Source organism: Anarhichas minor, unplaced genomic scaffold (assembly GCF_050575085.1).
Source record: "Anarhichas minor isolate MPS153535 unplaced genomic scaffold, ASM5057508v1 ptg000006l, whole genome shotgun sequence".
Taxonomy (NCBI): domain Eukaryota; kingdom Metazoa; phylum Chordata; class Actinopteri; order Perciformes; family Anarhichadidae; genus Anarhichas; species Anarhichas minor.
In genome coordinates, this window is record NW_027466452.1 from 3,908,089 (window position 1) to 3,933,833 (window position 25,745).

Sequence of the window (25,745 nt, forward strand, 5' to 3'; positions counted from 1 at the left end):
ATGATTATCTAAAGAGTTTGCTTTAAGGGAGATTATTGGGTGCCAAACAGAAATGTGTTTAATTGTCATTCTTATCAAAAAACTTTTAGATCCATCACAAATAAGAAACAAAGTAGACAGTAATATAGGTATTCGTAGCTTTATGACCACTAAAGTAAATCATTTTTAACAATTTCAACAAATGTTTTAAGGGTAAAACAGGATTCCGGTAGCTGTTTTAAACTGTAGATAGCACAATATAATTTTACAAAAAAATGTCATACTTTCGCAACATTTTATCTGCCGGCATAGTCATGATCCCTTAATGGGGCTTGAAGGTGCTGATGTGTGGGCACATAGCCTGTCCCTCATGTGGGCCCTACTCTTCTCCTGGATGTCATCAGGTGGAGCAGGGGGACCAGGTTCCTCAGGCTGGCGCTCTGGCTCTTCCATGACATCCCCATGTCTAAGGCACACATTGTGGAGGAACGCACAGGCCAGGGCAACTTCAGAACAGAACTTGGGCCTAACCTCCAGCGCCTTGAATAAGGTGGCCCGCCACCGTGCCTTCATGACCCCAAATGTCTTCTCAATTATAGAATGGGCTCTGGCATGCTTTTTATTAAAGCGCTCCTGCATCCTTCCTTGTAATGGGTGTCTGAATAGGGAGCTCAAGACAAGGGTAGCCTCCATCTCCCAAAACAAAATAACCAGGTGGGGGGTACAGTGCTTTGAAATAAACGGGGCTGTTTCTCAAAATCAGTGTCATGTACTGAACCTCCATAACCAACAAAAATGTCCCAGAGGAGTCACAGATGCCTTGCAGTTGAATGGAGTGAAACTGCTTGTAATTGTTATAATCTAACTGATTGTTTTGGTGGTTTAATTCTAATTTGACAGCCAGCTATGGCCCCCACAGCCTTATTAATAATAATACATCAATTTTCTATAGCGCTTTTCAAAATACCCAAAGATGCTTTACAGGGCAAAGACCAACAAAACAAACAAAAAAAGAAAGAGGAGCAAACAAAACAAACAAACATTTTGGTAAAAGAATAACTGGAAGCTGTGCGGAATGGGTCATGTAGTGGAGGGTAGGGTGCAGGTGAAGGCGAGTTTGAAGAGGTGGGTTTTGAGGGCTTGTTTGAATGATGATAGGGAGGGAGCCTCACGGATGTGGATGGGGAGGGTGTTCCAGAGGGGAGGTGCAGCAGCTGAGAAGGCCCTGTCACCCCAGGTCCGGCGCTTGGTCCTGATGGTCTTCAGAGTGTTTGCACCGGCGGACCTGAGGCAACGGGTTGGGGCGTGGAGGGGGAGGAGGTATGAAAGGTAGGGAGGGGCCAGGTTGTTTAGGGCTTTGTAGGTGGTGAGTAATATTTTAAAGTCTATTCTATATTTGACTGGGAGCCAGTGGAGGTTGCGAAGGACCGGGGTGATGTGTTCATAGCGGCGGGTGGAAGTGAGCAGTCGAGCGGCAGAGTGCTGAACATATTGGAGTTTATTGAGGATTTTGTTGGGAGGACCATAGAGGATGCTGTTGCAGTAGTCGAGTCTGGAGGTTATGAGGGCATGGATGAGAATTTCGGTGGTGGCAGAGGACAGGGAGGGTCGGAGGCGTGCAATGTTCCTGAGGTGAAAGAAGGCAGTTTTGGTGATGTGGTTGGCGTGGGGTAGGAAAGAGGGTGGGGTCGAGGATGATACCGAGGTTGCGGATCTGGGTGGAGGGGGTGACGCTGGAGCCATCAATGTTGAGGGAGAAGGGCTGGGCTGAACGGGTGAGGGAGTTAGGGCCGATGAGTATTTCAGATTTATTGCAGTTGAGAAAGTTCTGTTGCATCCATGATTTTATATCAGTGAGACAGGTGGTGAGAGTGGAGTGGGTGACGGAGGTGATGGTCTTGGAGGAGAAGTAGAGTTGGGTGTCGTCAGCGTAGCAGTGGAAGTTGAGACCATGAAGACGGATGATTTGTCCAAGGGGAAGGATGTAAATGATGAAGAGGAGGGGACCAAGCACGGAACCTTAGGGGACACCGTGGGTGACTGGGGAGGTAGAGGATTTACAGTTGTTTATTGCAATGAATTGATGTCGGTCTGAGAGCTATGACTTGAGCCAGGAGAGGGCAGTGCCAGTTATGCCAAGGGAGTACTGGAGACGTGAGAGGAGGATGGAGTGGTTGCTGGTGTCGAAGGCGGCGCTGAGGTCAAGGAGGATGAGGATGGTGAGGAAGCCAGAGTCAGCAGAGAGAAGTATGTCATTTGTGATTTTCAGTAGGGCGGTTTCTGTGCTGTGTTTTGAACGGAAGCCAGATTGGAAGGGTTTGTAGAGATTACGGAGATTGAGGTGGGACTTGAGTTGTGATGCAACAGCTCTCTCAAGGACTTTGGACAGGTAGGGGAGGTTGGAGATGGGCCGGTAGTTGTTGGGGATGTCGGGGTCAAGACCAGGTGGAGGTCTTCATGCTGGAGAGTATGGAGGAGAGGTCCATTTCAGTGATTGAACTGAAGGATGAGAGTGAGTGGCTTGGAAGTAGGGGAGAGTCATGTTGAGGGCTTGGGGGGAGGGGGCTGCCAGCTGGTTGTGTATTGCAATGATTTTGTCGAAAAAGGATAGAAATGAGTTGCATTTGCTGATGTTGAAGGAGGTGGAGATGGTGTCCATGGGCTTGAGGAGTTTGTTGATGGTGGAGAAAAGCGTTTTGGGGTTGTTGGAGCCAGATTGGATGATGGAGGAGTAGTGAGAGGAGCGAGCGGTGTTCAGGGCATCTTTATATTGTTGTTGGTGGAGTTTGAAGGCATCAAGGTGAACAGTAAGTCCAGTTTTGTTGGCAAGACGTTCCAGTTGACGGCCCTGCACTTTGAGGAGGCGAAGTCGGTCAGTGCACCAGGGGGCGGAGTGGGTGAAGGAGATGAGTTTGGATTTTTTGGGGGCGATGACGTCAAGACAGGAGGAGAGTGCATCATTATAGTACTTGACCAGGGCAGTGGGGGAGGCAGTTGAAATAGGGGCAGAGACAGTGACAGCCAAGGTGGAGGAGAGCGAGGAGATGTTGATAGAATTGATGTTCCGGAATGTTATGGTGCGATTCTGCTTAACATGGGGGGTGGGGATGTCTATGTCCAAGGTGATAGCCAGGTGGTCAGAGATGGTGAGGTCGATGCTGGTTAGATTGCTGATGGTAATGCCGGATGTGCAGACCAGGTCAAGTGTGTGTCCTTTTTTATGGGTGGGAAAGTCGACATGTTGGGTGATGTTGAAGTAGTTAAAGATGTCCAGGAGTTCTGTAGAAGTTGTGGAGTCAGATGAGTCGACGTGCATGTTAAAATCACCGAGTAGCAGAATGGATGGAGAGATGGCGCAAAGTTTTGTGAGAAATTCAGACAGGTCAGAAGGGAAAGCAGGGTTAGGTTTTAGGGGCTGGTAAATGACTGCAGTAACCAGGGGTTTGGGACCAGACAGTTTAAAGACAAGGTGTTCAAATGAGGAGGGAGCCGGGATGGTTATTGCACTTGTAGTGATGTCTTTGCGAACATTTTTGGCTATTCCACCACCACGTCCATGGTGGCATGGCTTGTCCATGTATGAATATCCAGGGGGTGTGGTTTGGTTTAGTGAAAAGTAGTCCTGTTGGTTTTGCCATGTTTCGGTTAAACAGAGAAAGTCCAGATTATTGTCAGTTATGAATTCATTGAGTAAGAGGCCCTTGTTGTTTATTATTGAAGGTCTCATGCTGTGCCAGCTGTCCAAATCCTCGGCCAACTTCCTCCAAGGTGTGGGAAGAAGATGACCTTAGATTTACAGCGACAAATCTCTTTAGCAATCCTGTGCACAACCCTACAAATTGTGGACTTTGGCACATCAAAAGCCCGTGCAGTCACCCGGTAAGATACCCCATGGGCCAGCCAAAACACAAAAATAAGGACCTCTAAATGATGTCCCCAGCCATGATCCCTCTCCTGGTGCGAAATGGTTAGAAGGCCGTTGAAGGCCTCTCTTGACACCCAAAAGTCAATCCTCATGTCTCGTTCCACATTCATGTAGGTCCTGAGGACTGGCACAAGGCTGTTCAGCCTGGCATAGTGAGTGCACTGGAATGCCTAAATTTACACAGAAACACTACATTAATAAGGTACATAAAGCACATGAAATTAAAGCAATGCACGCACATATTAAGTTTATTCATCAATGTCTTAACATTTTTGTTTTTCTGACAGAAACAAGTGAATAGATTATTTGAAAATGACCTCTCGTCCACTCTGTAAGGCAAGAGCCTGCAAGATATTGAAATCGGGCAGTCGATGCCTCCTAGGCCGCAAATAAATAAACAAATTGAAAATCAAAATTCCCAAACTCACAATGGTCCGCAACATGTTTTGCGACGCTGTCAAGGTGACGTCAGATGACACAAAGTGTTGTCCCATTCCTATTTATACCATTTCGAGCCCTTGCAGCCTCTCACACTCAACTACTTACCAGGTGACGTCAATTAAGTCTCTTTGGGTTCAGGGCTTAGGGTTTAGGGGGGACATTGGGATTGGGCCCTCCTCTTCTTGTGTGTTACCACACACTGTTGGCTAGGTGGGGAGCATACAAGTTGCACTCAAGTGTTTGCTATGGTCCTGTTAGGACCTGGTTTCAGTGGGGATTCCCCTGGTTGACTTTTTTTTTTTTTTGAAAACTTTATTCAATTTATAACAGATCTACAGTTCCACAAATACATAATTCACAAGTATACAGACATAAAACACAAAGACAGATACAGGGAAGTGATGTGTGCTTGGTTCAAAAGTCCAACAAATGCCATGGGTTGCCGTCCATTACAGTCTGATTCATTATACAGTACATCTGGTTTTCCATAATTTAAAACATGTGAGGCTGACAATGAGCTGGCAAAGCTATTGTTATTTAACAGGCATCTTCTCATCGAACATAGCATACATTACAGATTTATAATTGACATTAAAAACTAGGCCGAGGTCTTGAAGCAAGGCCCAGACCTCTTCCGCTCTGTAACAGTCCATGAACAGGTGCTTTTGTCTTTCGTCCTCATCACAAAGTATCACGGGACGTTTCTTTGTAGTGACATAGCAGCTCCATGACACAGTGGCTCTTACAGCGAGTCTGTTCACTGACATGAGCCATCGGACGTCTCTGATGCTCTCTGAGAGGTTTTTATCTTTCAATATTTGTATTACCTCCTCACCCTCGACATTGGTCAAGTTTTTGTAATTAACAAGTCCACCGTATTTGAAATCGTCTTTTTAAAGATACTTTTACTCGATAGACCATTCCAGTCTATCCGTAGGCGTTGTTGTTGGGTAATAAAATCTCCATATATTAACTTATATTCAGGACCTTGTCTCAGTCTCCCTTTCCTCTTTCTCCACATGGAGCGATCTCCTACCCAGAGAGCGTTTCTGGAGATGGCAGCAGAACATTTTTAACAAAGGCAACATACTGTATACTCCAACACCGAGCTCTAGAGCCCCTAACCCACCGTAATCTTTACTTTTATACATCAGTTCTCTTTTAGTCACTTCCCTGCTTGTGCCCCAGATTAAGTTTACACACTGCTTATTTAACTGGATTATCATTTCGTTGGATGGAAGAAAAATGTTTGATAAGAAAAGTAGCTTAGATTAGATGAAAATCTTGACTATATTGGATATACTGGATTTATAATTAGTATTTTTGTTTTCCCATTTTTTCACCTCTTCTTTAATTTCACACAACTTGTTTTCCCAATTTCTTTCACTACTTTTTCTGTCACGAAATATTAAACCCAGTATTTCTATTTCAACTTTAATGTTAATATTACATTTATGACGTTCATCTCCGATCCAAACCCCCTCTGATTTGTTGTGATTTAATTTAGCTCCAGATGCTAGTTCGTACAGAGCTAGATTATTGGTTAAAGTATCCATCTCCAACTGGTTTTTGATGATAACCGTGACGTCATCAAACTTGGTTGGTTGTGTATATATATATATAGTAAACTACTACAGATGTGTGTATGTACAATACAAATGACAAATATACAGACACATTAAAACAGTCACAAACTAACAGTCTTGTCTTTATGTATGACAGTGAAACACAGCAAATTAGCGCTGATTGTAAGAGAATGTTCTTATTGATATAAGAATTTGGCATCTGCAGCTGTTTGCACTCAATCATGTCATGATTAAAGCAGTTAAATTTGATGACGCCTACATTCAAGATAAAAACATAGTATCAATGAGAATTGAGGAATGTGGTTAGAGCGGCGCCGTACAAGGCACTACACAAACGGTGATGGGCAGAAAGTTTGAACGTGCATCTGATCATCCTAAATAACTTCTATTTATGAAGACAAAAGGACCAGTTACATGTCTAGAGTCCTGCTGGGGTTTGAGATTATTCCAGCTTTGTGTCCCGCCTCATTTACCTCACGGGTGCAGAAAAGACTTTCGCAGAGGATACACTGGTGTTTCCTCGCTTTTACGTAGCTCCTTCAGCGGGCCTCCTCGATCCTCGCGTTGCAATTTAGGAATTGGGAAGGCCTTCAAGATGGAGTGGTGAGATTTATTTCCGGGTCACAAGCTGGAGGAGCAAGGAGACGAGGAGGCAGATAATTGGGAAATGAGTAAGTCCTCCAGCTGGTCTATTTTTCTCTATGCATGGCACTCTTATCCATAAAAACGAGTACCTGTTTGCAACCAGCTCATCAAGTGCACCTGCCTCTCGTCATATATTTATACTGGCTTCATAATCACTTGTTGCCAGATTGTTGTTTCTCCCTCGGTAGGTAAACTCGGTAAACAAGTGGGGATTTAATGTGTCACATGTGGGTGAAAAAACAACATGAAAAACACATGACCAAAAATCACATGAGATTTCAGTTTACATACCGTTCACATGGGGTTTTTCAACTGTGATTTTTTTTTAACGCTACAGAAGAGAGAAACAATAGAAATCTGCCATTATCGAAGTGTTAACATGATTTATTTGACCATGTTTGGTTAACTAGAAGGATGTTTGGACAAATCATATTTACGGGGATAACAAACAGTTTCTCCCTGCGGTTTGTCTTCAGAATGCTGACAAGGAAAGAGGTCTACTGCAGCAGCAGTGAATTTGTAATGTGACCTTGTCTCTTGGTGGTTGGAGGTAATGAATGAGTTTGCCAAGTGAGTCTTGGAAAGCAGTATGAGAAATAAATGATATCCGTTTATTTTATTTTTAGTCATGTGAAACTGACGAGCTGTATCAGGGTTCGTCCATGATGCCGCTGTTGATACAGTTCTAATCAACCACCTTTTTATGAGAACGACTCAGTTTGCCTCTGCCAAGGTCAAACAAGCTCCCAATTTTGCATTTCAATGTCCGCCTTCCGTCTCACACCATCTCCAAACATGAATCATTCCTCCTGAATACATTTGTATTAACGGTATTTGCATGTAATTTCAAACCTTGAAGTCTGCACCGTTATTGATGAATATGTTAAATGACCCTCAGGTACCACAGTGCGCGCACGCGTGCCATTCAATTTCACCAATTCTACCTCATTAATTCAAACAGTTCAACTTCCTAAACATCATAAATCACAGTGAGACTAGCAGCCCAACCCCTCTCACCTTTCCTCTCCTTCCCACTTGTTTTCCTCAACCATATCTTCCCTCTATCTCTCTGTCATTTGCTACCTTTTCAATCCCTCTCTCTTCCCCCCCCCCCCACGCTTCTTTGGGAGGTCCACAAAGTTTTGTGGTGTGCAGTCTAAATAGCGTTCTGATGGATTAGCTGTCTTCCACAGGCCTGAAGATTAGCCCAAGGGCAAACCCACTCCTGTTTCCTGGGTGCCACGCCGAAGATGAATAACTGTTTATTAACCCGATGCAGAGTGACTCCTTCCCCACCTCATTATGGCGTCGGAGAATGAAAATAAATAAATAAAAAGGGCCGCCGAAGTTGGCCAACGTGTCTCTCTCTCTCTCTCGCTTTCTGCAGCAGATAAACCAGCAGCCTGATGGAATGTGACAGTGTGCGTTCGGTTCTTGTTTGTTCCCTGACAACTCAGGAAATTGGCTTTTCATCTTACAAAAAAACACTGCACTCCGTATATTAGAGGACATTCATCTTATTATGAGGGGCCGGAGGTAATTGGAAGTTTATGCATTCATTTCCGTGGCAACGCATGCGAGGGCGTTGTAGACTTTTGTTGCGTTTTTTTCGGTCGCAATCGTACATTGTAGGAAATCCGTAGGCCTGATTTTCATGAAACTTGGTGGAAGCGTGCAATATGTGCCGAGGAAGAACCTATAACATTTCAGAGCTCTCGTGAATCTTGTTGTAGCGGGATGCGACCTGTCTATGCTGTTTTACCAGCCACTAGCTCCCTGGGTCGGCTTAATGGTCGTACAGTCTGGTGTTTGAAAGTATATTTTTTACTTACATTCTATACTGCCTGGGGAAGCTCCAGCTTCAAGATTACTTTACGACAGATAGATTTCTGCATAAAACGTAACCCTGAATAACCCGCGTTAGAATCCTATGTATCTCCATTATGTGCTACGTTATGTGAAGCAGTGGGATGACAGGTTAAGCTTTATGAAGTCCTTTCACTATGGGATAAGATATGCCGAATCATTTAATGGGGCCTATCTCGTTACCATAGTTATTGTATACAAGACCGGTGGATCTACCATACGCAAATAGCAACCTGGTTGTGATCACTTACTTGTTATGTCTTTTAGTCTGAAGTCTCCGAGTCACTCTCTACAGGGACGTCAGTGAGTAGGGCCACCCGGAGCGTTCTGCGCCTTGTTATGCCGTGGACCAAGCACTTAAAAGTACTTTTAAAACAGGACTCCCCTCTTATTTGGATTTCCAACCTCGTATTACAGAGGTTGTTGGTTTTATTTTATGAAAGTAAGATACAGGTTAAGATACAAAGATTTAATAAATCACATTACAATCGGCGAAACCGGCGATACAATGTTGTGTGAAATAAATGGATAGTTTAGACTCCTACCGGAGGTAAACCTCTAGAGAATCGTTTTGTAAAAGTAAGTGGATAGTTTTAGAATAAATCACATTACAATCGGCGAAACCGGCGATACAATGTTGTGTGAAATAAATGGATAGTTTAGACTCCTACCGGAGGTAAACCTCTAGAGAATCGTTTTAGAATACCTAGCAAAGGATACCTTCACAGTATTATGTTGAAATTAAGATACTTCCTACCGGAGGTAAACCTCTAGAGAAGTGTATAGAGGGTTGAAACACACTGCAATAGGAAAACCTATTGCACTGCAATAGGAAAACCTATTGCAGTGTGGAGTCCAAAGCTTATGCAAGAGAGCAAAAGTTGAACCGAAGACAGAGCGAAATGTCACTGCTTATATCCTGTCCTCCGCTGAAAGCGGAAGTAGGAGGCGCTTGCTTCTAGCCCGTGGCCGCGGAAGTACTCTGCTGAGTATGAGAGCAAAAAGGTGGGGGCTCACCATATATGGGTAGCCAGCGTTTCCTGCTTCCAGCAGCTCGCTCTGCTGTCGAGGGGCAGCAGAGGTTTGGGTTGTCAGTGTTTTCATATCCTGACCTGCGCAGCCGTCAACATTGTTAACATTGCGAGATCCGGCGGGGGCTCGGCCCAATGTCCCCTTAGCATCGTCCCTGGGCTGTGATATCATGCCAATCCAACATCCAATAAAAGACGAGTACTAGTTGGTTGGTTGGGTGGGTTTAGGCATGAGGAATGGTATTGGTTACGACGAAAAATCAAGCTCAGCCTATCAGAGGCAGAGTAGGGCAGTTCATGCCTTTTTGCCATAGTATGAAAAAAGGACGGCGGAAAGGGAAAGTCTGATGTCATTATGGCCACTATGCATAATAATAAGGGCCTTCAAAATAATGGCCGTTTGTTTTTGGGATAATAGGTTGTCGAACAAATGGCATTTATGTCCAATGGGGTATTTTTCAGACTATTGAGGTTCAGAATAACAAGCCATTGGAACAATTACATGGCAAGGAAACATAAAATAAACGTAGTGGAGAAATATGAACTTGCCACATAAAATATCTAGAGCTGCCATAGTCGAGACCACTTAATATTATGCCCCGTGGTAGTGGGCATGGTCTGTGCTCAGCTGCAGGGGAGAGGTCTGTGGGAGTGGTTTAGGGGAACAGTTCCAGGGTTAATTGGCACAGCTGTAACCTGTTGCTAATTATCCCTCATTCCTTTAAGCAGTAGCAGGCTGGAGCTCAGGGGGCCGGTGACACACAGAGAGAGGACAGCGAGAGAGAAACACCAGCCCGTGAGAAGCGGACTGAATTGTGGACGCTGTACTGCGTGCGCTCCAGAGGAGCCGGGCAGCGTAAGAGAGCGCACTGCAGTTTACATTTTCTGTTTGGAATAAAGTACGTTTGTGTGAACATTGGCTGCTGTAAAGTGTTTGTTACGTGGCTTGTGTTTGTGCTCTCCCTCTGCTTACCCTCAGTGTCGTCTCGGGTGCCACCCTCTTTCCCGGATGCCAGCTGCAGCGGCAGATTGGACACGGCTGCGTTCAATTACGATTAGCGGTGGTTAAAGAGAGGAGCGCCTCATGGACAACCCCTTGGGCCAAAACCGCAGCAGTGAAGCTGTGTGGACACGTGTTGCTGCTGTAGAAAGATCGTAGAAAGTATGCAAGCATAAAAGTATAGCTATTATAACCTGTAACCCTTTTGATTTCAAAGTATAACCATCACAACATATAGCTTGTTTAGACTTTTTATAACCATCATAATGTGAATTGTTTTATTTTATGATAGCTGTGATTTAACATATAAACTGTTTAGAGTTAGACACTTTGTTTAAAATAGTCACTTGAGCCTTACAGTGCTTCTGGTTCTAGCAGGATCAAACTAGTTACATTCTGTGTCAGCAATGTGCTGTGATTGGTCAGTGGGCGAGCAGGTGACTATTGTGAAACTTAAGGTAGCCAGCAGAACTTAGTTGGAGTAGTAGGAGTTCAAATTAAAAGATATGGAAGGAAATTCTGACATTTTTAGCATTTTGCTTGGTGTAGATTATTTAAAAAGCACAAGTCCTCTAATTTTGACAAAATTACCAGATTGTAATACCAGATAGCTCTTTGTTTAGTCTTTGTTTAGTTTTTTTACATGAATGAATGAATGGCTGGGAGGTATGTTCTTACGAGTACATTGTTGGCATCTTGTAATACATATTGATATGTTTTTGATCACTTTGTGTTTTGTCTATTTTGCCTTTTCTGTTGAGAAAATAACTGAGACTTTTGTGGGATTTAAGGCACTGCTGGCCTTTCAATGTCATTTGTAGATGCTAATTAATCATGAATTGCAGTATTAATACTAATAAATAATATAATGCATATACTAACATAATCCCTACCCATTAGTGCATATCTATATCATATATATAAATGCATGAATAATGTACATCTAAATAATTTCTTAAACTTTATAAATTGTTATTAATCTACTACAACTAATTAATAATTGATTTGTAATGTATATTTTACAAATGGGGAATCCATCATTTATAAAATATGAAAACATAATCATAACACATAGACGAGCTTATTAATCAAGAATAAAACATTTAAAACTGCGTTTATGAACTGCATACTAATGAGTGTTAATGTATGAACAATGCTTTATAAATGATTAGTGTTTACTCATACTTAACTAATGCTTCATAGTGTGTAGTTATTATAAAGTGTTACTGGAAATAGGCTGAGTTTAGGGGTTTAGGTTAAGAGGGTTTTTTTGTAGCGCTCATTCAGTTGCTTATGTCTGTAAAATGTTAAGTTATCTGGACATACGGGCTGAGGGGGCTTGCCTTTCCAACTTCTAGGGGGCGCTAGCGACCCATAAACATTTTATGGGACCCATAAAATATAACATTTTTCACCAGTCCTGATATGCATGCCACATTTTGAGAGTTTTGGGATATGATAAAGCCCCCAAAAAGGCAATTCATTTGAGAATAATAATGATTCCTTCAGTTTCAATAGGGAGAAAACATGCAATTATATGTCAAATCAGACAGCCAGCACCCCAATACAGCCAGAATGAAATAATCCTCTGTTTATTAACCACATTTGTGTGCCACTGCGATGATTCAACTGTGAAATTAGCGATCCAATGAGGCTTCTTAGATCGAATAGTCGTCTATTTGGGGTTACCACTTGCTGTTACTGTGCCGTACTCACATGATGTTGCAGGACTTTCTTTTCCCCTCTTGGCAGATGATAATCCTGAATCAGCATTGTTTGCTTCGCTGTTGACATCCACATGGTGCTCGTTGTTATGGTCGATGTGCTGACATTATCAGGTGAGGCGTAAAGTTTCTTGTCTATCCTTTACTCAGGTGTGTAAACTGCCCTGGATATGAACAAACTAATATAACATTAGTTTCATAAAAAGACAGAGCCTTCTCCTCTTTACCTCTAATACAAAATAAAAAAATATTATCAGTTTAGTGTTATTATTAATAATAAAACAATAGCCGTCGCCATAACTCTGATTAATATTATTACGGCACCAAATAATCAAATTTAAACCAAATCAAATGTAATTTGTTAAGAGAATAACATCATGGTGAACAGATGCTGTTTCTGTGAGGTGGAGGATTTACATCAAGCTGAGAAGAGAAGCTTGTGGTCCCATCTGCAAATCACCATTCCATGTTTCCTGGAGTTCTACTGCCTTCTTAATGTGTTGCTTTTTATATGTTTCTGACTGTAAGCTGATTCCCCAAGGGCAACTTTGAAAGCTAAGCTTTTATGAAGTGTTTAAACTGACCCTAAAGATGTCTGTGTCCCTGCTTTATTATACAGTCTTACTGTTGTTCATAATGAGATTTATTAAAGGGAGACATACAGAACACACAGGTGCCAGTTCATTAGGGATACCAAGCTAAATCTGATGCAGTTCGATGGAAAGCAGTCCTGCAGTAAGTCCTACCTTCATTAAGGTTGTAATTATCAGCATTTTAGTTTGACAGTGTTTAAAAAAAAAGGTGTTTATTCAACTGTATGGTCTGTACATTACAACACAGATCAACAGCAGCACACATTACAGCCTGTGAAATGGACGCATGTGTGTTAGCCAGGTGCACCTAATAAAAAGGCAACAGTTCTGTTATTTTGATTAAGACATTTTTTTATGTGACAGGGTCGGGAGACCGTGATACATTGTAGTTATATGTCTAAGAAAATGAAGTGTCACATATCTACACAAACATATCTACACAAGGGGCACGTAGGAGGGGCGGGGTCGTGTTTTGACCCTGCTACACTGTCTCTTTGTGGCATGTGGGTCCGTGCCAGCTTCACTGTGTGCATGATTATGTTTTGCTGCTATATTAACTGGTACTGAATTAATTAACCAGATCGCTTTAACTATAAGATTAATCAGATTTTATTTATTTATGTGAAATGTAAAAAAAAAACAGGGGGCAGGGTGAGTCAAACAAAAAAAAGCAGGACTTTAGTCCAGAAGCCTGCTGTGTCCCATGTACAATTAGATGTAAAGTAATTTTGGCACCTGACTCGCTATGAGTCGTTAGTCAAAGTTGACGTCTTTTAGAAAAAGTGGTTTAGATGTCGAAACCTAACTTCTTGAAATGTATTTTGAAAAGACACTCTGCATAACGAGCATATATATATATATATATATATATATGTATATATATATATATATATATATATGTATATATATATATATATATATATATATATACACTGTATATTCACACACTACCTGATGTCTATGACGTAGAGGGTCATAGTTTGAAGCGTAGGGCCACTGGTCAAACTGCAATATTTGACGCATCGGTGTGAGAATGTGTGTGCCGTCACTGCACTTCGGCCTATTAATTAACCTATTCATTAGTTTGAATCAAATTTCTAAAACGGGCCAATGATGAAGCAATAAATATCTGTACTTTTGAGTTTTGGGAGATTTTGTGTTGATTAAACTTACATTTTAATTTGATGTTTAATGAACCGTGAAGGCGCTACATGCTAGAAATTGCACTGTTCTTCTTATATCCACACCATCTTTCCCCCTCCACCTGCGCACACTTGCATTGCACTATTTCCTTAGTAAATCTGGCCCTGTGTCTCTACTCACACGGCGAGGACAACGGGAAAACCTGACCATGAGCTGCAAACAAAGCACACATGTTATAACAGTGAGGATTAAAAGCAGACAAGGAAGAGGATCCCAAATAGATAAACCACTTTGTTTTTACTTAAGCAAGCTGAGCACAGAAGAACTGCTGAAAATGACATACAAGGTTTACTGACTTTCAGTGAGAAATTAGTGAAGTAAATGTAGAATCATATCAAATATCATCCTGGTAAGTTGGCAGCTCTCCAGAGAACCATCGCTGCCCTACAGAAACATTGTAGCTCCAGTCACCGCGGTAACCGGCAGCTGACATTGGACCCACAAGTAAAGAAAAAACCAAAATAGTTTCATTGACCTGAGACTAAACCAAACCATTGAAAACCATAATGAGATCCACCAGGTTCAATCAGTTGCTGAGAGTTTGTCTAATTGGAGATTTTGCAGAACAATTACAGTATGTGAGTACTGGTGTCGAGTGTGTCAAAGTTTCACAACACCAAATCAAAACAAGTAGCTGCAGAAAGTGTCTGGCATTTGCATGGAAAGAAAAGCTACAATACCACATATTCTGGAGAATGTGTCTGTCTGTCTTGGTAGAAATATTGAAATATAAAAAGCAAAATACAGCCTCCGCTGGGAAATCAAACACAGAAACTAAATGTGCTTCTTATCTTAACATTGACTCTCCATATAAGGCATGAGTTTGCTTTTGTTATAAACATTTTTTTTGGTCTTTGCACTCAGTTATCTAAAAAGCAATGTGCACTTGTCCACACCTGGGGTTAGATGGAGCATTATTTACAGCGCTATTTCCTCAGACCTTTTTGTTTCCACATCAGAAGAGTTCTTGACGATTTTCCGCCTCCCAAAAAATAATAACTCAACACTTAAGATAGTTTGCAATTCAGTTTGCCAATGTGTTCACCTTCTTTTGGTATAGACACGCCACCAAGGACAGAACATCACTAACGGGCTTCTCACTCGGATGTTAAGCATAGATACTGTACTTACACGTTTTCAAATGCCAGATAAAATGGAAGGCAGGGGTTAAAAAGAAATATTCAAAGACAGTAACAGGGTTCAGGATTATCAAATTTTAAACTGTTAAGCATAACATAAGTCATTCACCACATTTATAATATTATCTCGTTTTTCCCCTTCCCACGAGATTGTTCTGTAGCCAAAGAAAATAGGGATAGAAAAGGGGAACTCTTCTCTTCCACTTACTCAGTTGTGAAGACCCCTTAAGAGTTTCTCTTTACATATCAAAACCACCTTTATCTTTGCAAGGCAGATGTCTTAGGTATACTTAATGACGTCGGCTCTCTGAGGTTCTAAATAAAAAGAAAAAAACTGTCTGTGTGTGGGAGTCTCTTAACTTAATCCAGTCGTACAGTTTGCCAAAAGCAGGGCAGTAATAGCAAAAGTATGCCTCCGGGCTCGTACAGTAGAGCTTCTGAAAGAGTCCAAGTATCAGCTGTTCTCTCAAAAGTCCACAACATCACTCCACTGTTCATCAAAGGGCTCTGGTAGCAATTTCTGACAGAAATATGACAACAGAAATCCTGCCAAGTGTAACTGTAGGAAAAGCCCAGCAATCAGCCTTCAGAGTTGGATGTTCTATTAATCCAGAGGCTTTGGGTCCAAGAGGATAATTCTGTTGAACCTCCCTTGTTCAGTCCAGCAGCAACTCCACTTTCTAGCATCACTTCCAGAACCTGACCTGTATGCTAAGCTAGCTAGCTGCAAAGCTGGGCCAGCTCAGGTTCGGGAGAGGCATTGGGAAGCTTGGAGTTGAAGATCTGCAGAGAGTCCTTGATGCGTGCCACCTCTCCGGCGGACAGCTTGAGCCGGTGGCGCAACAGACAAGAGAACAGGTCCAGGGGCTGCGGCGCCGGCGGAGACAGCCGATTAATCCGGTCCCTCATCTCCAACAACATCAGAAAGGCGGCGTCCTGCGTACCCTGCGTGTAAGGGTAGTCTAGTTGGAGGATGAGATCCTTGATGCCCTCGGGGTCAAAGTGCAGGCTGTATCCGAACACCTTTAGCGTGTTGATCTTCATGTACCCGAGGTTGGACGTCTGGTCGTCCAGGTCCAACGGCTCATAGAAGAGAGTTTCGTTCGCTGTCGGATCATCTGTGAGTATGCGGCTTCGCAGGTAGATGTGCACCGTTTCAAAGAAGGACTTCCATTTGTTGCCCATGGTCAGTGTCCAGTTGTAACACTGTGCCGTGACGACGGCGTCCAGTCGAGTTCTCTCCCAGTCGGGGAAGTCAGGCTGGTTCACTGGCATGAACCAGCTCTCTGAGTGACTTCCCCCAAAAGGATTGACATAAATCGCAGGGACGGGCTCCAGTGTCGAATTCTTAGTCAAGCATATCTGGAAAGAAATGCCCATCAGCATGTGGATAAGGTTGGACTTATTTTTGTTACTCTTGAGGGTCAGCAACATTCTCTTCCTCCAGGCGGGGTTGAACCAACTCCCCAGGCGGACGTCATTGCTGATGTAGATGGCGTGCACCTCGATTCTGCTGTCCAGTCGCTGAAGCAGGTACTTCACCTGGAGAGAGATTTTAGAAATGTGAGATCACATTCACTCTTACAGGTAGACAGATAATAATAGACAGATCACTAAGTATGCTTTCACAAGCCAACATGTAGTCTCTTTTAATGGAACTCTGGTGCAGTTGTCAATGCAGTAATCGTATTCTTGTGTGGACCAAAAAAACAAGTCCGAGAGCACTTAGAGGTGGTTTTGGACCGTTTTTTTAGAGAACCCTAGTGCGGTTCCATTGCATTGAGAACATAACCCAACAAAATTGCAGCAATTGAACCAAAACATGCGTTTATTGGAACTCAGGTGTGGGTTGGTAGCACAGTTGTGAATGCAATAACTGTTGTGATCCACATCAGAATACAAATGGTCCTAACAGCTTGCGAGAGGTGGTCTCGGACCGCTTTCAAGCGATCACTTGTGAGGCTCGATTGCATTGCTAACATCATCTGACATAATTGCCGGAAGTGAACCAAAATGTTCACAAACTCTGGTGCGGTTCAACGCCTGGTGTGATCCTTTTGGGCAGTTGTAAAGGCAGTAATCACACTCTGGTGCGGACCAAAACAACCATTCCGAGATCGCTTGTAGGAGGTTTTTTAGAGAACCTTAGAGCGGATTGATTGAACCTGATCCGACCCAATTGCAGGAAGTCAATTTCAAACACAGACCTGCATGCAGGCACATTTTTTTAGATGGACACGACAGGTTAACATGAGAGAAAGAGGACTGACTTGGACTTCTGCAGAAGTCCCATGTTTGCTTCACATCTGGGCCGAAGAGAACATTTAGAATCCGCTAAATGAGGGCCACAAAAATAGTGACGTTTTTTTATCAAGTAATTTAAGATATATTGGAGGAGAGGGGATTCATGAGCAAGTCAAATTGAGGAAAAAAAGCCATTCACTGCATAGAAGTGACAGCTCTCAAGACGAGAAAGATGAATTCACTCCATCGTACACGCCCCTCAAGCAAATTAAAATGGTTATTTGCTCCGATTTGAAGTGTTGCACTATGAAACCAAACCGGACTAAATGAACGAACCAAAAGTATTGATTTCACTCTCAATCAGACAAACCAAACTGGACTATGGCTTGTAAAGCCACTCTGCAGATCTATATTTGAAACTCTCTTATTAGAGTTATATGTTTGTGTCGAGGCATATCTACAGCATTTCTTTGCCATGGTCGTTAGTGTAATCAGAGGTACTGTATCTTTGAAACTTAGATGTTTGAGGACCTAAGGAACACATATTAGAAGCTTTGAGAACCTCAGCATCCGGCATGTCCAAGTCAAAGTTCAGGTAGTGGTCCAGGGATGCAGCGATGCTCGGCCGGCAGGAGCCTAGATGGAGGAGGTTGCCGTGGTGACAGGCTCCACAGCGGGTCGCGTTGTCGGCGGCGCAGGAAGAGCAGGAGGTGGAGGAGGTGCCCACGACGCAGGGAACGGCTCCCTGGCAGGTGGGCTGCTCCGCAGGGCAGCTACAGCTCTTCACCTCCTCGGAGAAGGAGCCCTGCACGCCGTGCTCATTGCAGTAGAGCAGAGACTGAGCCCTGTTCAACCAAAACCCGACAGGCCTGCAGAGGAGGGAGAGAAAATAACACAGTAATGTGTTGTGTATTCAGTACAGTATATTCAAGGGGAGAATACACCAGGCTGAAAATGAGTGTTTCACTGCCCTGTTTGGTTGATCGTTCAAGTCTGTTTCACATTCTGACCACATGATGTTTAAAGTTAAAAGAAAACTTTTAAAGCTTTCAGGGGGGAAGAACGTTCACTCCAATATTTTGAATTTGGACTTCAATGCCAGTTTTAAACTCTAGCTGTCTGTGTTCAATATGATGTCCTTTAACTGAGACTATTAATAAGTTATATTTGTGGCTTGTCCGAGCCGTAACTACATTTTGTGTGTGAGTGTGTCACAGAGGTGTGGGAGTAACTCTGCTGTGTGCACTGCTACTGAAATGTCTCCCCGATCTCCAACCGCACACTAGCCTGGTTCCAGGTCTATGAATTGCTTCCATACAACTAAGACTCTTTTCAGCCATACAAGCAGGCAGGATTAAGAATAGGGATGTCACGGTATCTTGGTGGCCTAGAGGTTATAGCAGTACCTCCGGTTCTGAAAAGTGAAGCCAATGCATAAGTGCCTCACACTTGCATTCTCACTACTGGCCATCAGGGGGCGACTATTCTGGTTGCAAAAAGAAGTCTGATTGTATAGAAGTCAATCAGAAAAATGTATACTTCTCACTTGATTTATTATTTCTGTACAAACCAAGATGGCGACGGCCAAAACGCCTAACTCGAAGCCTCAAAATAGCAGTCCACAGTGACTACATCCTCTTCTTATGTACGCTCTATGGGGTGAAGGCACTGCAAATGGAGAGAGATGTGGAAATCATCTCCCTGTGCCAGAGCCAGAAACATGAAGTGTTGCTGTTAGTTGACAACAATCTGTATGGCTTACCTTAAAGTAATAGTTTCCCTTCTTTCTGAAATTAAATGAAAAGATCGATACCAATCCTATGTCTGGAGCTGGGAGGCAATTAGTCCAGCTTTTCAAAGACGAGACACAGGAGGACACGGGTAGCCTGGGTCCATCTATTATTATATTATAAGCTTACCACAACCTCTAAAGCTCACTCATTAACACACTCTATCTTGTTTGTTCAATCTGTACACAAACAGTTATATAAAATCATCAATTTGTTGTTTAAAGGAAAGGCTAAAATGTGTGTCTGTCTTAAGACAACAGTAAGGTGCACAGCTTTTTGCTTGCTTTAACCTCTCCGACTGTATATACTGGCCGTGAAGAGATCGCTGAATAAAGCCATAAAGTTTATAGAGTATACATTATATAGCTGTATATTCAGTTAGATGATTTATGATTAGATTTTGAAGGGATGAATTGTGCTCCAGGAAGCTGTAAAAACAGATGTTCTTGGCACAATTACCAGTAAGTGTTGGTTCCGTCTCCGGGCTGTGATTGGAAACTTGACATCTTTTTTTTTTTCTTCTCTATTTGGCATTGACATTGCGTCTCCGTTTGAAAAGAGAGACACTGAAACGCAACACACCCAGTCACTTTTTAAAAACAATCCAATCTGTTTTTACAACAAGTCTAATAACTTGTTTTTTAGTGTAGTCATGTCACAGCAAATCCATAGATAAAAAGGAAATATTCAGTAAACAACAACAACAACTTGTATTGAATTTCCCTCTATTTCTTTGTTTGAGTTGTTTTTGTTTTGGTATTTTAAATCTTAAAAAAAATATGTCCTCACTCATATGTTAATAAGTTCTCAATATGTTTTTTACCTTGTTGCAAAGTGCTATTTTCATCATTATGGGGGGGGTGGCACCCATTGGTGGTTCACCCATTTTATATCCCATGTGCTTCTTCCATTCTCTCACCCCGCCGTCTTTTCGATTCTTCTTTTTAGAGGCATAAACTTAGTTAAACACCAACGTTAAAGGGGGCAACGTCGATGAAAAGGCTTTGATAACAGACTTATAGGAGGGTTTGTCTATAGACCACACTGATACTCACAGCGTTTGCGTCCCATTTTCTATAGGTGAAAATGTAATTTGCAGTCCATATTACTTCAAAATTGGATTGTTTATCCGTGGTAATTTGACACCCTTTTTCCGTTTATAGAAGGGTGAGTGATTGGTATGACTGCAGCGAGAGATGAAAATGCAGACATACATAAATTACCATTCACTTTGGCAAGGTAACAGCAGCAACAAGTTCAGACTGGAAATTGGCTCTGCAGAGAGATTCTATCCCCGGGCTAAGTTCAGGAAATCACACACAACATTGCTCAAATACTCCAGCAATTCCTACCCCTCAGGCCTATGTAAATAGAAAAAAAAGAATGATGATAAAACAAATGGGTTTGTGCAGTAGAGAACGGTGGAGCTGTGGCGGCCCCCCGATAACGTCTTGTTGCTTGTACGGTCTGTGTTACGACTCTTGAGTGACGGGGGTGAGACAGAGAGAGAGGAAAAGACGACAAAAAGGTGACTGAAGACAGACCGTGAGGCAGAGGGAAAGGACTGTCAGGGAAATAGAAGTTCGCTGTAAGAAAATGCCGGGCTGTCAGTCCGGGAGAGGACTTGATTACAGCGTGCCACAATAACGCGTACCTTACCACACAAAGGCCTCCACCAACCGGTAACTACACCCTTCATCCCTCTCTTAGTCTCCAACCCGCCGTCACATCTCTCTTCCACATTCTCTTACTCTCCGTCCTCCCTCGTCTCACCTGCTTTTTCAATTTCCCCATCGGCGTGGCAACAAAACTGCCACGCAACGACGGCTGAGTGAAGCTTGCGAGGGTGTTTTTTGTTCAGATAAGTCAACTGCGGCTGTAGAATTGACTCCGGCAAAGGAAGTCAGTCAGCCTTTCAAATTATTAGTAGATGTTGGTTTCAACAACAGCCTTGCTCTTTCTCTTTGTCAGTGCAGCTGCAGTGGCAGCGTGGTATGCTTCCAAACACGTGCACGTTTGTGCATCAAAAACATCTTGACCAGTATCGCAAGGAATTACAACCAAATTGGAAGTGAATGTTGATGGCGTTTGTACGTCCTCTCTTGAGCGATATTGTCCTGCTGACAGACAGAATGCACTTCTACCTTTGTCTTCCTAAACAAAACACATTTCTGATGATGAACAAATTAGTTTTATGGTTTGACAGTGCAATGGTTTGGTTCGGTTTAGGCCCCAAAAAACCCCAAACTTTTTTGATGTTCGGAAACATGGTTTGGGTTAAAATCACTACTTCAGAAATATGGCTGAACAAATTGAAGTAGTTGCACCCTAATTTGGATTCTTACCATAAAGGACTGTGGCTAATACTGAACGTTATTAGTAATTGTCTAATCTGTCTTTCTGAATTATTTAATGTCTCATTTTTTTACTCGCATTTATACTCCATATATATCTATAAGTTTCGCTGTCAATAAAAGAAGATATTTTAACACGTACCTGTACTAATCAAATAACGAAAGAGGATTTGTATCTGAGCCTCACTGAGTCTAATTAGTCTTATATTGCATGACTCTTTAAAAGCATTCTGTATATAATGGTAGGTCCAGATGAATAACACTACTTAGAAAATGACTTTTGAGAAGTCCCTAGTTTCTGTTCTTCAGTTTCCTGTCTTCTGTCAAGTCTCAAGAAGTACCAGGCTTCAATATCGGATCATGAGGAAAATATAACACCCGTGGTACATTGGTGTATTTACAGTATCTAAACTGATATTTCTTATGTAAGATGTTGATGATGATTCCTTTTGCATGAAGTTGTTTCTAGGCCACTCCATCTGAGAGTGTCATGGGTCATTGATACAGATGATTCATTCAGGTACATGCAGGCTACAGCTATCTAGATAGTGTTGCTACTACTCTGTCATAACGCCCAACGCTTTTACACAGTTAGGATGTTGTACAACATGTTGACAGCACAGACAGCCCAAAGCTGAAGCCAAAATGCCAGTAATCTACAAATTCATGTTCTGGATGGAAATCAGCTTAAAGGGAGCAATTGTGTACCCCACTGGCATGTTTCCCACCTTTCCCGTGTGTATCACTTTTGGGAGTTTTAGCCTAATTCAAAGCTGAGCTCTTTCCAGATAGATGGCTTCGGGTTTCCCCCAGTGTGCCTCACTTGAGGTGGGCTGTTAGAACGCCTACAGCTGTGATGAATCAGCACAAAGCAGCCACGAAAACTCCTAGTAATAATAAATGATGTCTTCTTCAGTTTTGGGATCGGTTTGTTGGTTTGTTTGTCAGCAGGATTACAGAAAAGTTACTGGCCCCATTTTCATTAGAGTTGGTGTGTAGCATGGGCCGAGAAAGATTCAATTACATTTTGGAGCGAATCTGAATGACGGGGCGGATGCTCCCATTATATTACAGTTATGGAAACGGCCTCGGTGGAGGTCTGCGCTCTCTGAGTGCCTTTGTAGTTGGGTTTGATTCCTGTCAGTGTGTCAGTGGGTTACCTCTCTCTGGGCAGACTGATGCGAGGGTGTTTGGGGCAGCGTTTGCTCAGGGTGAACAGTTTCCTGACGACCTTCTGGGCTTTGCCCAGGACCAGGGCGGTGCTGGACTCCAGCTGGGCGTAGCGCTTCTGGATGGACAAGTCGGCTGCCCAGAACTTGGCGACCGTGGACACGTTCAAGAACCGGTCGGTGGGCAAGCGCTTCAGCAGGGCTTTGAATTCATCTGCAGGGAAGTTCAAGGGGGACAGAAAGGGAAGGTGGAGAAAGAGAAAATAGAACAAATTAAGATGAGCTCTCGTCATTTCGATGTTAACAATACCTCTTCTGAGAAAACCCAGATGACATCGATCGACATGGTTTTCCAAGAACGAGTGGAATTTTGATAAATTGTTATTTTTTGCCTTTTTATGCCGAATAGGTGTGTATAAGGTGCTATTCTTTTACCTACTGTAAAATTGTAGCTTTTATTTCAAATGAAAACTCCCCATGTCTTAAATGTAAGAGCCCTGAGCTATTGTTTGAAAAAGAAGAAAATGTTCCAGGCTTTACTTGCCTCATGCTGTTCTGAAAATGTTCAAAATGTTCTGTCCCTGATGGGTACCTTAGTCAGAACAGCACTTACTCTGTAGTACCAGACACATGGACATCTACTGCCCCAGCCAAACCGAAGAGAGACATTCAAACGGTGATCAAATCAAATGGATAACGTTCCAGTGTCTCTGTGTGTGCTGAATCTCCTACATAAAAAAAGACCATTTGAGTGAATCACACTGAGAATAACACCGGCACAGAAGACACAGCTCGTACCTCGCGCTGGGTTTGCCGAGAGCGTTCCGGTGTTCAGATCATTGGAGTTCCATTATGAACCAGAGGGCAAATATTATACCAGTGTGAAACCTCTGGGCAACTGGAAACCTATTATTTTCTTTTTCTCCCAAAGCCAGCTAAGTGAGACCTTCTAGGATTGTTCTGGGTCTGCTAGAGAATCCCATTCCCATGCGCTGTTGTTGGCAGGGAGACAGGGAGGTAAATCTGCAGCCAAGCCGACCCGAGCTGAGCCCAACTGATGAGACTCAAGCCCATTACAGTGTCCGGTGATCCAAGATGACACGACGGTCCGTCTCTCTCTGCGTCTATGTCTGCCTCTGTTTCTCTTCTGGACGATAGCAAGTCGGGGCTGAGAAACATTGATTCACTTGATATGAAAGTATGGTGAAAGAATGTCCATACTGTTGTATGGACAACAGTGCAAAAATCGCCAAATACACACATTTATTAAAACGTTAAATAAGATCTGATGTTATATTTTAAGACACTAAACAGCTATTTTAACTAATTACCTAAGATCTTCCTCGTTGCCAGTGTTTTGGTACATTTTGTGTAAAAAGAAAAAAAAATAAGTTTAATGAAATCTTAAGTAAAGCGGTAAGAATAAAGCACCAAAGTATGGGTTGCATTTTGTACTACCTTGTCATTTGCAAGGGCCGCCATCATTTCAACTGTGGAGTCCGTTTCTGCATCTCTTGTTACTCCCTCATCTCTCTCTAAAGCCTCTCTGTACGGACCTAAGGCTAAATTAGGAGGGCAACATTAAGTTTACCATTCTGTTTGCTGGCTGCATTCCTCAGATGGTTTGTTTCATGTCACCTCTACTGATCTTAACAAAGCATTAAAAGCCACACTGAGCTGAGCTGAGCGTGCAGAGTTCATTGTTTGAAGGACAAACAAAAAAAAGCAAGCACAGTGTACAAACACCTCCATTTTAAGGGTCAGACGTCCAGATTCATGCCATGGGAAAGTTGCTGAATATAATTTTGATCCACCAGAACAAACAGTGTCTCTTTCCAGCTGCTGTTAGAGACGAAATATGCTTCAGATCTGAGTTGAAATCATCAGGTACAGAAGTGGATGAATATAAAATGAGGAAGGAGCTATAAAAATATTGCGCAATACACTGTACTTCCTGACATTGAAGTTAACACATATTTTGATTGATATAGCAAAATGCAAATTTGTACGATGCAAATAACTCAGTTTAAATCATACCTACAAGCCTTTCAGCCCGGGACTTTTCTTAAACATGTTTTTTTGATGTTGATTGAAGCCTAGAAGGCACTAAAATGAAACACAAGATTTCTGAGCATTTATTCCTCTGATCACACGAGGCATTTAGACTGCAGTTGCTATAGTACACATTATTACCATGCACTCCATCTTTTAATCTCAGGTTATTCCATTGTGCAATAAGATCAGATCGACCACACACTCAAAAGCAAAACCTCTGATTGACCGACAAGTCAGGACCACAGAAAACATTCTGAGTTGGATTTATCGTCATGGATTTATTTAACAAAGTGTCCAAAAAGACACGACTGGATTACAAAGCTCGTGAAAGTGAGACTCTGCATGGGAGCGACTCACTATAGCCAGGATGAGAGCTGGTATCAGAGTTATTAAGAATATCGTATACGGCACACTTTGACCTACAAGTTGTATATTAGTGTATTTGTATAATTTGTCTGTTTTGATGGGAGACATGCAGCAGCCGTAAATAAATCAGTGCACGTTATGACAAAATCTTAACATTATAAATTGGCACATCGAACAGGTTGCCGATCATGTCTAGTAACTTCATCAAACAATTGCATTATTGATGTGCTTGTGAACACAAACGATGGAATTAATTGCTGCAGCTGTAGCGGTTGCTGAAACCATGAAGAATGTCGCCATTATTGTTCCCTCCTGTAAATATGGAAATGCAACCTGTTATCCACAGCTACTTTGTTTTAATATGGCCGCCGAGATGCCAGGTAACCTCATCTCAAACCCTCTTGTGAGTAATGGAGTTATCTCATTAGAATACCCCATGTGTTCTCTGTTTTAAAGTTGTTTTTTTTCCTCAGCACAGAGACATGCAGTGAGTCAATGTGACCATTAGCTGGTGAGATCAATGCCTCCGTCTTCATCTGTCTCCCTTTCTCCCCTCCATCAGTGATTAACACAGAGTGGCACATACACATTCATACACATCCACCAACCACCTCCCCCCCTATTCCTTGTCCTTT

General features: G+C 42.5%; 1 protein-coding gene across 1 annotated transcript in view; it reads right to left on the minus strand.

The window, feature by feature from the left end:
• Positions 1–14,211: 14,211 nt before the first annotated feature.
• brinp2 (bone morphogenetic protein/retinoic acid inducible neural-specific 2) overlaps positions 14,212–25,745 on the minus strand; it is a 135,849-nt gene continuing 124,315 nt past the window's right edge. Inside the window, exons 6-8 of the mRNA XM_076079828.1 lie at positions 22,681–22,903; positions 17,939–18,245; positions 14,212–16,674 (exon numbers count right to left, since the gene is read on the minus strand). Of these exons, the coding sequence (XP_075935943.1) occupies positions 15,853–16,674; positions 17,939–18,245; positions 22,681–22,903 (1,352 nt within the window). The 3' untranslated portion in view covers positions 14,212–15,852. The remainder of the gene's footprint in view (positions 16,675–17,938; positions 18,246–22,680; positions 22,904–25,745) is intronic.